Source organism: Vombatus ursinus, unplaced genomic scaffold (genome assembly GCF_900497805.2).
Source record: "Vombatus ursinus unplaced genomic scaffold, bare-nosed wombat genome assembly UNPS02010284.1, whole genome shotgun sequence".
Classification (NCBI taxonomy): Eukaryota; Metazoa; Chordata; class Mammalia; order Diprotodontia; family Vombatidae; genus Vombatus; species Vombatus ursinus.
Window position 1 is genome coordinate 7,536,383 of NW_020950062.1, and position 12,570 is coordinate 7,548,952.

At 38.7% G+C, this 12,570-nt stretch overlaps 1 protein-coding gene across 1 annotated transcript in view; it reads right to left on the bottom strand.

The window, feature by feature from the left end:
- MED30 (mediator complex subunit 30) overlaps positions 1-9,840 on the bottom strand; it is a 33,035-nt gene extending 23,195 nt beyond the window's left edge. The window contains exons 1-2 of the mRNA XM_027854051.1: positions 9,391-9,840; positions 950-1,108 (exon numbers count right to left, since the gene is read on the bottom strand). Coding sequence (XP_027709852.1) covers positions 950-1,108; positions 9,391-9,564 — 333 coding nt within the window. The 5' untranslated portion in view covers positions 9,565-9,840. The remainder of the gene's footprint in view (positions 1-949; positions 1,109-9,390) is intronic.
- Between the last annotated feature and the right edge of the window lie 2,730 nt (positions 9,841-12,570).

The window sequence follows — 12,570 nt, forward strand, 5'->3', positions numbered from 1 at the left end:
ATTAAGTGGTAAGATTTTTAATTTAAGAGTTTAATTTAAAGTATTAAGATTATAATAACTATTAAGATTTTTCAAGAAAAGCACTTATTTTCAATAAATTTCAGAACAGAATACATCTGAATATAAACTTAAAGTTTCCATTATAACTTTTACAAGTCTCCATTTCAACAAAATCAATTTGATTAATATGATCACACCTAGTAGATACTAAGTAAATGCTTATTGAATTGAAAAAGAAAATCAGGACATTGAGAAATTTATTTCCCTACCTTTGGAAACAAAGGTGCAAACTGATATGAAAGAGCTACCAAAGTATCATATACTCAATGCAATTGAACTATACCTCTATTACTCAACTATATTATATATTTAAGCAACTAATTTGGAATGTAAAAAAGATAAATACCCAAATCTCAAATCTGAATTAATATTATTAATAAAAATCTTGAGGAGGATAATAACCAATATTTGCATAGTACTTTGAAAATTCAAAAAAAAAACAAACTTTTATGAAAGTCTGACATTTTCACATTTCTAAAAACATGTGCAATTCTATTGCCAAACAGTTAAGATTGGGGATAAAGTGGTGATAAAAAAATCACTAATAATCTAAAGACTTAAGAGCTAAAATTAGATTTGGCTCAGACTCAAAATTTAGAGCATCTTAAATTGTGTACAGATCACATAATTGATAAGATATTGCTTGACTGATGGATTTCAACATTCTTTGCTTATTAATTTTTTAAAAAAATATACATATCCTTCTGGCAACTATGTTAACATATATTTTAGTTTTCTTTAGATAAAGATTAAAATCAGCATAGTTCAGTAACTGAGACTGTACTGAAATAATAGACAGGGAGAAATAATTATTCCTATTGCCATTTCAGTCCAAGAAAAATGTCTTACTTTCTGATTACTGCCCCCATACTCTACCACTAAAACTTACCTCTATCAGAATAGGATCCAATCCTGCACAGTTTTCATTGCATTTATCATAAACTAATCTTAGTTTCCGGAAAAGGATGGAGAGTTGACGGAGATGATCTTGAAGTTTAGCTAACCTGTCCTGGTATGTTGCAGTGTGGTAAGTGACACCATTTGGTAACTGATTGATTAAACAAAAACAAAAATAACACAATAAACACTGAGTGCATTGAAAACACAAGATTTTTTCCTCAAAAAGGGCATTAAACAGAACCACTTTAACAATCATAGAATAAGAAGGCATGAAGGAATTACCATCTGTATCTTTGGAGGAAATAGCCACCCAGAAGAAACTATGGCTCCAAGAAAACTTAATAGTCAACTTGTTCCTACAAATAAACTAGGAAGATTTTCACTAGACTTTCTGCCTGACATAAAACTTACATAATTACAGTATATTTTAATTTCTGTAAATGAGTCCTAAAAGCAACTCATTTATTTGGCATGTACTATTGTTCTTAATGCATTTATTTAGTGCTGGAAGAATATAAAATTGAATATGGCTATTGCTCTCAAAGAACTTACCACCTAGTAAGAGATGTTGGTATAAAACATTATCAAGATATCAACTCTATACTCAGTAAGCTTCAAAAGATATACATCTGTCACAAAGTATAACTTTGCAGTACCTGGGTAATACAACTATACATATATATCTACACACACACACACACACACACACACATATATATTTTTTTGGGGGGGGTGGGGGACCAAGTCTTCCTATTTCACAGAGGCTATAAGTATAGTGGCCACTCATGAGCCTGAACCCACTGCTAGTCAGCATTGGAAGCTTTGACCTTCTCCACTTCTGACTTGAGCTATTTTGTCCTCCTCAGGCATCCTGGTGGTCTTCCACTCCTGAGGGATTCATTATATTGGTGTTGGCCTTACTGAGGACACTTATTTGGCTTTACCACTCTTATGGCTCAGAATTTCCAAACTCAAGATCCACCATCCTTGGCATGGGACTATGGGCATGCACCAGCACACCCAGAAGTACAATGATATTCTAAAATCAACTGCACTGGATTTTGTAACTTCTGAAGTAAATCAAAGCTTGAAAAAGTACTACTTTAACATTACATAGAGTTCTCCATATACATGTAGCTATTCTACCCAGTTAAGAATTAAAATTGGAAATGCTGAAAAATACTTGGCTCTGACTACTTAAAAAGTTAAATAATACACAGCTAAAAATACTAATTCACAAATATCTAGAAAAAACTGATAAAACAATTAAGATGCTCAAGGAAGACAGTAAAATGTAGTTTTTACCTTAACATTTTGTGCTATTTTATTTCTAAAATATACCTTTCTAAGGAACTCTGCTCCTCAAAACTTCCTATCAATTTTAAGTACCCATAAGCTATGCTATATATTTATCTTAAATGCCCATTTCCAGTAAAAGAAACAAAAGGAAAAATAAAACACAGGTACACAGGTAAACAGAATTCTTACCATGAACAAAAAAGAAAAGGAATTAAAGAGGAAAAAAAAAACTTTCTCACTTCAAGTAACATAAGAAAATGTAATCATCAAAGCTACTTGGTACTAGTTTAAAAAGATGAAAGCAGATAAATGCAACAGACTAGATAATCAAGAACGAGAAACTAAATAATCCAGTGTTCAATAAGTCTGATAACAGAATACTTGGAGAAAAATTCCCTATGTGCCAAGAACTGCTAGGTAAACTGGAATTCAAGTTGGGAAGAAAAACTAAGCATCTTATCACATTAAGTTGAAAATGGTTACAGAAAATGGATGTCAATATTATTAGCAACTATGATCATGAGAATTATTAACTAAATAAATGCTAGAAAAGATCTCAAAAATAAAATAGACATGAAATTCAAAGCTTCTGCATGTCTAAAATAAATGCAATTAGGATAGAGAAGAAAAATGTCAATGAGAAAAAAATGTATCATTTTTCTTATATAAAGTTCTAATATTCTAGATATATAGATTATTCAACAATCAATCAAGAGACGTTTATTACATTCGTCCTATGTACCAGGCACTGTGTGGGCCACAGATGATACAAGGAAAAAAAAAAAAATTAAACAATCCCTACTTTCAAGGTGCTGACATATTCTATTGAGGGAGAAAACATGTACATATATTAGCATATATAGAACTTATATACAAATACAAGGAAATGGTGAGAAAGTAAAATTAACACAAATACATATATGACCAAGAACATGCTCAAATGTAGTGGTTCTGAAATTTTTTGGTCTCAGGAGCCCTTTACTTTTTTTTTGCGCCTTTGTTTGCTCATGATCCCAGCCAATTACTTGAGTTTTAAACTCTTTGTTGAGGTAGGGGTCTGCTTCCAGTGTGGAGAACGTTCTGTCCCAAGCTTCAGGAGTTTTGTGCTGCTGTTGTCAGAAATACTTCTAGGGAGCTGTAAATTTTCAGTTCTTCCTAGGTGGTATGATAAGGGGTGAGGTGTTTACTCCTTTCCTTTGTCCTCTGGTCTATGAGTGACCACGAGCACTCTCTGCTACCTTGGAACTATGAGGAAAATTTCCTCTCCACCACCACTACAAGCTCCACCACACCAGCATTCCTCCTCGCCCCAGGACCACCACCCAGAACTGTGATCCAGATCCAAGCAGGGCAAAGCAAGAGATTCCTGCCTCAGCACTAGCAAAGAGATCCCTGCAATCCCCCTTTGACTAGCCACTCGATTCCCCCTCAGTCTGTGGCCCTGAAGCTCCAGAAGCAGCTGTTGCCCCTGGGCTACACTATGGGACTGGGGCTGGGACCTCCTTCTCTTCACACCACTCATAGACTTTTCCCACTGACCTTCTAAGTTGTCTTTGGTGTTCGTGGGTTGAGAAGTCTGGAAACTGCCACAGCTGCCCGTGATTCAGTCCTCTGAGGCCTGGTCTAGGACCCTTTTACTTTTAAAATTTATTGAGAACCCCTTTCCCTAGACGTTTTATGTATATCATACTAGAAAAGTAAATGTCTAAGTATTATTATGAAAATAGTTCTGACCTCGTAGAGCTCCCAAAAAAAGTCTTGCAGGCCCAGAGAGGTCCCAAGACCACGCTTCGAGAACTACACTATTCAATGAGTAAGTGATCAAAGGATATAAAAAACAAACAAACAACAACAACAAAAAAAAACAGTTCATGGACAGTTCTCAAAAGAATTGCAAACTTCAAACAACCACAAGAAGACTGCTCCAAATCACTAGTAATATAAGAGAAACTCAAATTTTAAAACAATGACAACCACCAAGAGGCTTCACCTCATATCCAGCAAAAAATAAAAATAATGTTGAAGGAAGAGAGGCTCACTCTCATCCTGCTGGTGAAGCTGTGAATTAGCTTAACCAGTCTTTAAAAGCAAATAAATAAATGGATGAATGAATGAATGTCATTGATTTTTTTATGGCCTATATTTCTCAATGTATCTCCCTCTCTAGTTATTCTTTCCAGAGAGTCCTCTCTTACGACAAAGAGTAAAAGAAAAACAAAACCATTAACAAAACTAAACAACACATGAAAAGGTCGGACATACATGCAGTATTCAGTATTCATGGTCTCCCACCTCAGCAAAGAAGCAAGAGGAAATGTCTTCTTATCTCTTCTCTAGGGCCAAACTTGATCATTACAATCTCACAGCATTCAGTTTTAACTTTTATTAATGTTCTTTACATTTGTATTGTACTAGTCACAGTGTATGAGGCAGCTAGATGGCTCAGTGGATAGAGCACTGGGCCCAGAGTCAAGAAGACCAGAGTTCAAATTTGACCCCAGACACTCACTAGATATGTGACCCTGGGCAAGTCATTTAACTTCTGTTTGCCTTAATCCACTGGAGAAGTAAATGGTAAACCAGTATATTTGTCAAGAAAATCCCATATGGGATCCCAGAGAGTCAGACATGACTGAACAACAAAGTCATAATGTACATTGTTTTCCTGGACCTACTTACTTCTTTATATTTATCCTTTCGGAGGGCACAACATTCCATTATATTCATGTATGACAATTTGTTGAGCCACTCCTCAAACAACGATTAACTACTTTGTTTCCAATTCTTTGCTACCACAAAGAAAGTACTGTTATATTTTGGTATATTCTGAGACTCTTTTTATTCTTGACCTCCTTGGGATATATGTCTGACATGGGATATCTGGGTCAAAGGATGTGGACATTTTAGTCACTTTCACTGCACAATTCTGGATGACTTTCCAGTGTGATTGGACAAATTCATTGCTCTATCAACAGCATATTAGGGTGTCTCCCTTTCCATAGCCTTTTAAATATTATCTATTCCTACCTTTTATTATCTTTCCCAATATCCTGGAGGTACAGTGAAGCGGTGATTTTTAAAATCTGAATTCACTTAGTGATGCATCAAACCAACTGGAAGAATAGCTTTTATATATATATCAATGTTAATTCCCTATTACCTTGGATATCAGATTCTTATCAGACATGTCTGATGAAAAAAAATTTTTTCCCAAAGATATTACTTTCTTGCACTGACAGCATCAGTGTTAAAAGCTTTTTGATTTTATGTAACTACAATTGTCTGTGTTATCTTTTTCTGGTTGACTACATCCATGGCTTAATTAAGAAGACATCCTCTAGCCTAGCATCTAGCCACAGCTATGAAAGATAGCTCATCTGGTTGTCTTTTTAATTTTATATAGTATGATCTTTAATATGCAGATCACATTTCAAGTTTATTACAGCATGGGCGGTACAATGTTGGCTTCAACCTAATTTCTGCCAAAAGTCCTTCCAATTTTCCTAACACTTCTTTTCAAATAGGGAGTGCTTCTCCCAAATACATTATGTTCTTAGATTAATCAAACACTGGGCTGCTGAATTCAATTGTTTCTCAACCATCATTATCTAGGTTGTTCCATTAATCCACTTTTCTGTTTTCTAAAGGAATAGCAAATAGTTTTGATGATTATTGTTTTATAGTAAAAATTGAGCTCTAAAAGTGCTATTTCCCTACATTCCTACTTTCAAGTCAACAAGCATTTATTAGGCATTCACTATGTGTGCCAGGCACCTTGTTAAGCAATGGGAATAAAAGAAAGGCCAAAAAAAAAAAAAAAAAAAAGGTCGTTGTTCTCAAGGAGCCCACAGTCTAATGGGGGACACCACATAAAATAACTATATATAAATAAGATATATAGACAGCATAAACTGGAAATAATCAGAGAGGGAAGACACTAGCATTAAGTGGGATTAGGAAAAGATTATTGTAGAAGGTGAGATTTTTAGCTAGGGCTTGAAGGAAGCCTGGAAAGCCAGGAGACTGAGATGAGGGAGAGAATTACAGGTATGAGGAACATCCAGTGAAAACGCACAGTCAGGAGTGTCACTGCAAAGAACATCAAGGGGGTCAGTGTCACTGAAGTGCTGAGTATATAAAGGAGATTAAGGTGTAAGAAGACTGGAAATGTAGGAATAGGCCAGGTAATGAATGACTTTAAAAGACTTTAAAAGCCAAACAGAGAGGGTTTTTTGGTCATGGAGGTAAAAGGGAGGCACTGAAGTTAATTAAATAGGGGAGTGACAAGGTCAGGAAGATCAATTTGACAGCTGAGTGAAGGACTAACTGGAGTGGGGAGTGACTTAGAAGAAGGGAGACCAAATAGCAAGCTATTTCAATAGTACAGACATGAGGTGATGAGGTTTTGCAGCAGGATTGGATGGGGTGGGGAGGTGAATGAGAGTGAGTAGTTGAGAATGACAACTAAGCTGAGAGCCTGGGTGACTGGGAGGATGCTGTTGCCCTTGACAGTAATAAGGAAATTAGGAAGAGGACAGGGCTCAGGGAAAACTATGAGTTCAATTTTAGACATGATAAGTTTAAAGTGGCTACAGAACACTGAATTTAAGATGACTAGTTGGAAGATTCGAGACTAGAAGTCAGGAGAGAGGTTAGGGCTGGATAAACAGATCCGAGAATTATCTGCATAAAGATAATTGAATCCACAGGAAATGGTGAGATCAATATGCAAAATAGTATGTAGTGAGAAGAGAAGGCAGCATAAAGCCTTGAGGAACACAGTTCCTCACAGTTAGCAGGTAAGACCTGGATGAAGATTCAGTAAAGAGGTCAGACAGACAGGAGGAGAACCAAGGAAGAGCAATATGAATATCAAGAAAAGGGGGATTGGAAGTGTCACAGGCAGAGAAGATGAAAGATGAGGATTATTGAGAAAAGGCCATTAGATTTTGCAATTAAGTGCTCACTGGTAACTTTGGAGAGGGTTGTTATTTGTCCTTGGATTTCAAAGACAACTAACGACATCACAGGGTGATGTCTTGACTCATTTGTGAATTGGGCTTAAGAGAGGCACAGTTGCACAAAGTTGTCAATCCCACTCTCTTACAGAGTAATCAAAGTCCAGTGGCAAGATAAAAGTCAAGATGGCTGGCAATGGCTCCCAATGCAGTGGATGATTTTGGCATCTTCAATATCTGACCAAGCTCTAAGCGCTCCACAGTGCCTGCTTCAGCTTTGGAACAAATTGTTCTTATCCACCCATTCTGCTGGGAGAAGTCTTCACATGCTAACTCACCAACAGGATTGAGGACTTCAGTTACCCTCAATCTAGTTTAGCCCATCTGCTGAGATGGTTTATCAGGGTGTGGCTTGGAACCACAGGTGACAATTGGAGGACAGGTGGACACCAAAGGCAGATAAGCAGCCCTAAAAAGGGCTTGGTAAGCTTTCACAGCAGAGGTGCTAGTCCTTGAACAGAAAATATACCCTGTCATGAAGTAGCAATGAAATGACAAATATTTGCAGGATAAGCAAAAGTACTGGAAAGACTCTTGGAACTAAACTGGATGACAGACGGTAACAGACACAAGAAAATAAAAACAAAGCACGGGGAAAAATGAAATAAATGTCATTTGAAAGCTTTATGGATGAAACAAAATCTCAGATTTTAAAGTCTTTTAGTATGTAAAGTGCTTTGGTAATACATTAAATACTTTAATGTATTAAATTTACATAAACTTTAACACTAGTGTCAGTACCACAGGGAAATAAATAATATTACAACTAGAATCATTTTTGCTTTCCCTACACCTCTCTGACTCCTGACTTCCCTGGTTTTCTTCAAATCTCAGATAAAAACCAACCTTCTGCAAGCCTTTCCTGGACTCACTTCAAGCCAGTGCTTCTGAAATTACCACCAATTTCCTCTGTATATATCCTATAGGTACATAGTTGGTTGAATGTATTGCTTACTAGATTGTGAGCTCCTTAAAGGCCAAGGACTTTGTCCCTCTCCCCCTTTCTTTGTATTTCCAGCACTTAACCCAGTGCCTATCACATAGTAAGTATTAGATAGCTAAATAGGTGGCAAAGGGCCTAGAGTGCTAGATCTGACCTCAGAAAGATCAGAGTTCAAATCCTGCTTCAGAAACTTAGTAAGTGTGTGACTCTGGGAATGTCATTGAAACCCTTTTCTGTCTCAATTTCTCATCTGTACTGGCTGCACTACTTTGGGACTTTTCTGAATGACTTCTCCACTATCTCCTTTTTTGTTGGTATTCAGTCGTTTTTTTCAGTCCAGTCACGAGTCACTTCACACTCCATTGGAGGTACTGTTGCCAAAGACACTGGAGTGGTTTGCCATTTCCTTCTCCAGCTCATTTTACTTATGAGGAAACTGAGGCAAACAAGGGTAAGTGACTTGCCTAGGGTCACACAACTAGTAAGTGTCTAAGGCCAGATTGGAACTTGTTTCTTCTTAACTCCTGGCTTGGTGCTCGATCCAACTAGCCATCATCCCAGGAAGCTCATTACGGGGATAAACTCATCATCCAGTACCCTCTGCCTCTCTGATTGGAGGGTGGGTCCATCAACTACAAACTTCCATTTAGGAATGGACCTCAGGCCAGGTATCTCCTCATTTCTCACCTGGCTGCACTACTTTGGAACTTGATGACTGCCTTTTCCACCATGACCCCGGATTTGGTACTCCCCTTTCCCCCTTTCAGCTTCCGTTTGTGGTGTGTCTTCTCCCATTAGATTTTAAGCTCCTTGAAGGTTGGAGTCTGTCTTTTTTTTTTTTTCTTCATATATTCACCCCAGGAGCTTTTGGCATAGTGCCTGGAACAGAGCAGGTGCTTAATAAATGTTTATTTAATAAATGCTGACTACAGTAATAGACTAGAGTTGTCAAAATGTTTTTCTAATGTTTTGTAATTTGACTAGAGTAGTCAAAATGTGTACCTGCCTGCCTGGGTGGGTGGAGGATCAAAGGAGATACTGGAAAGCGCTTTGCAAACCTTAAAGCGCTACGTAAACGCTAGCTTTCACTTAGTATCCATAAATGCTTGCTGACTCGGTGGGCGGTCCCCCGGGGACTACAGCACAGGATCCTTCCCCGCGCTCCCTCACCTGCATGTTCCTGAGCAGCTGAAAGATCTCCATGGTGCGGTACACAATGTCCTGCACGGTTTCCTGGCCAATCCGGCAGAGGGACGCGGTGTTCACCTCCCGGGCAGCCTGGGCCTGGGGTCCCGTAAAGGCCCCGGGCGGCATCCCGGCCCCGGCCAGCGGCGGGGTGGACATGTGGGCCCAGCGAGCCTGGCCGCGGAGGAGGAAGGACGGAAAGCGGTGGGGCTCACGCCTCGCCTTGCCGCGGAGAGGAACGCTTCGCTTTATTAAGCCGTGGCCGGCAGGGCGCCGGGGAGCGGCCTAACCTGAGGGCCTACCTTCCCTAAATGCTGTTCATTTGGGGCGCGGGACAGAACTGCGGGGGTGCGCACGCGGGGCTGAAGGTACTAGGGGGTGGGAGAGTTGAAAGCAGCCCGGGAACAACTTCAAAACAGTAGCCTAGGCTTCCGCTTCTCAGGGACGCTAACGTCACCGTGACGTCATCACGCCGCAGCCCGGGCCAACGTCGCACATGGGTAAAGAGAAACTGACTTGGAGCCGGGCCAAGGATGCTGAGGGAGGTGTCTGTGTGGGGCGGGCTGCCTGGGCTCGGGGCTGGCTGTAATGGGAGCCTTGGGGAACCAGTCCCTGGGAGAAGGAACAAATCGATGAGCATTTAATCAGCGCTTACCATGTGCAGCAGAGAAGGCGATAGGAAAAATTAAGGAAATTGAAGAACACAGAGTCCAAATTTAGCTTGGGTGTTTCTGACTCCAGCCTGGGCATTTGATCCACTGTGCTGCCCACCTGGCCTCCCTCTGTAGAATCAAAAAGTCACACAAAATCATTATAAGTACCACTGTTCTCACTGTCATCTGAGAGCTCAAATTTTAGTCCTGTATCGGGACCCAGTTACCCTTAATAAAGATCCCAAGGTGCTACTACCAGTGATGGGGGGGGGGGGCACTAAATGAGACCAGGCATCATGGTAGAGTGGAAAGAGAACTGGCTGTGAAGCCCCAGGCCTGAGTCCAAATTGCACTACTAAGGCTTACTACCAGTCTGAGTTTGGGCATATAATTTACTATTCTTGGGCATCAGTTTTCTCATTTGTAAAACAGAGGGGTTAGCAGAGGTGGCATCTGAAATCCCTTTTAGCTCTGGATCTGGGATTCTAAATTTAGAGTTGGAAGGGACCTTGAAGTCTGTCTAGACCAACCCCTTCATTTTTTTTTTTGATGGTTTCTTATTTTGACCTTTTCAATTAAGCATTTTTTTATCACACCTTTCCCTTCCATTAAACAAACCAACAAAAACAAAACTCTTACCACAAATATATATATATATAAATATAGTCAAACAAAATAAATTCTCACATTAGCCATGTCTAAAAATATATCTTTGAATCTTGAATCCCTCACCTGTTGTTAGAAGGTGCATAATATACATCATCTGTTCTCTAAAATCAAGGTTAGTCTTTGCACTGATGTGAGTTTTAAGTCTTTTAAAGTTTATCTTTACAGTGTAGTTATTGTATTAATTGTTCTCCTGGGCCTGCTCACTTCACTCTGCATTAGTTCATATGAGTCTTTTCAAGTTTCTCTGAAACTGTCCCCTTCATCACTTCTTAGTACAATAGTATTCCCTCATATTCATATGCTATAATTTTTCAGCCATTCCCCAATTAATGAGCACCCCTTAATTCCCTGTTCTTTGCCACTACAAAAGTGCTATTATAAATATATTTTTGTACATAAGGGTCCTTTTCCCCTTTCTTTGATGTCTTTGAATGTTACCAGTATTTCTGGGTCAAAGGGCATGTACAATTATATGACTTTCTGTGCATTAATATGCCTGTTTTCTCACAGCCCCTTCAACATTTGTTATTTTCCCTTTTTTTAGTCAACCTTGCCAATCTGATGCCAGCACCATTTTACAGTTAAATAAGCCGAAGCTTAGAAAAGTTGTGACATGCCTAATATCATCCACATAGTGAATGGCAGAAGTGGGAACTGAAACAACATCTAGTGACTAAAGCAACCTGTATATCAAGCTTTACAATTTACAGATTATTCATCTGGCAATAGCTCTGTGAGTTATCAAAATAATATTTTAACCCTGTTTTACAGATAAGAAAATTGAATCTGAAGAGCTGAAGTAATTGGCCCAAAGTCATGGAGTAATAATAGCTAGCATTTATACAGTATTTTTTTAAAGTTTGGAAAGTGCTTCATTAATATTATTTCATTTTATCCTCATAACAACCCTGGGAAGTTAGTGTTATTACCAACGCCCCCTCCATTTAATAGATGGGGAAATTGAAGCAGACATAAATTAAGTAGTTTTCCCAGAGCTACACAGCTAAGTGGCTGACGCAGGATATGAACTCAAGTTCCTAACTTCAGGAATTCAATCCACTAAGCCATCTAGCTGCCTCTCTGTAGTATACTTGCATTTCTTTCCCAGGGTATTCAATTTGTGAAGTGTTTTCTTGTGAGGTTGAAGTACATGTTGATGATAGTACATTTTCACAAATGTATAAGCATACAGTTTGAATATTAGAGCAAGAATGGACCCTAAGGATTACTGTGTCCAACTCCATTTTGCAGATTGCACTTCAAGAAGTGCTTTAAGATCATCAAATCATAAACATGAATAAAATAACTGTGAACTTGGTTATCATGCCCCAGGGTGCCACAATAAAGGGGTAACAGGTGCTGGTGATCTTTATACATACTGCTTGTTTGTTCACACATCCCTTCCCCAAATCTAGGCTTCATAAGGATGCCTTGGATTTCTGTGTCAGTCTGTCCAGCACCTTGGCCAGGGCCTAGCACGTAAAAGATGCTTTAAAATATTTGTTGAAAGAAGGAATGGATGGATGGACACAATTTGAAGCCTGAGTAACATAAGTTTGGGAAATAGAAGGAAGAAATACAATTTCAACCCAGGTGGTAATGAAAAAAATTGCAATCATTACCTTGAGAAAAAAAACTTTTTTTTTTTTTTTTTTTGGATCAGGTTAAGGAAAAACACATACTTGAAGCCTTCTCAGAAGTAGTCCCACCTGGCTCTAACCATCCCAGCAAGTTTCTCTAACACTTATGTGGATCTTCAAGATTGTGCTTGTTTAGAGAGCTATTATCATTTGTTTTGTGCTTATGCCATATGATAATTGTACTTTCTCACAAGAGATGTGCA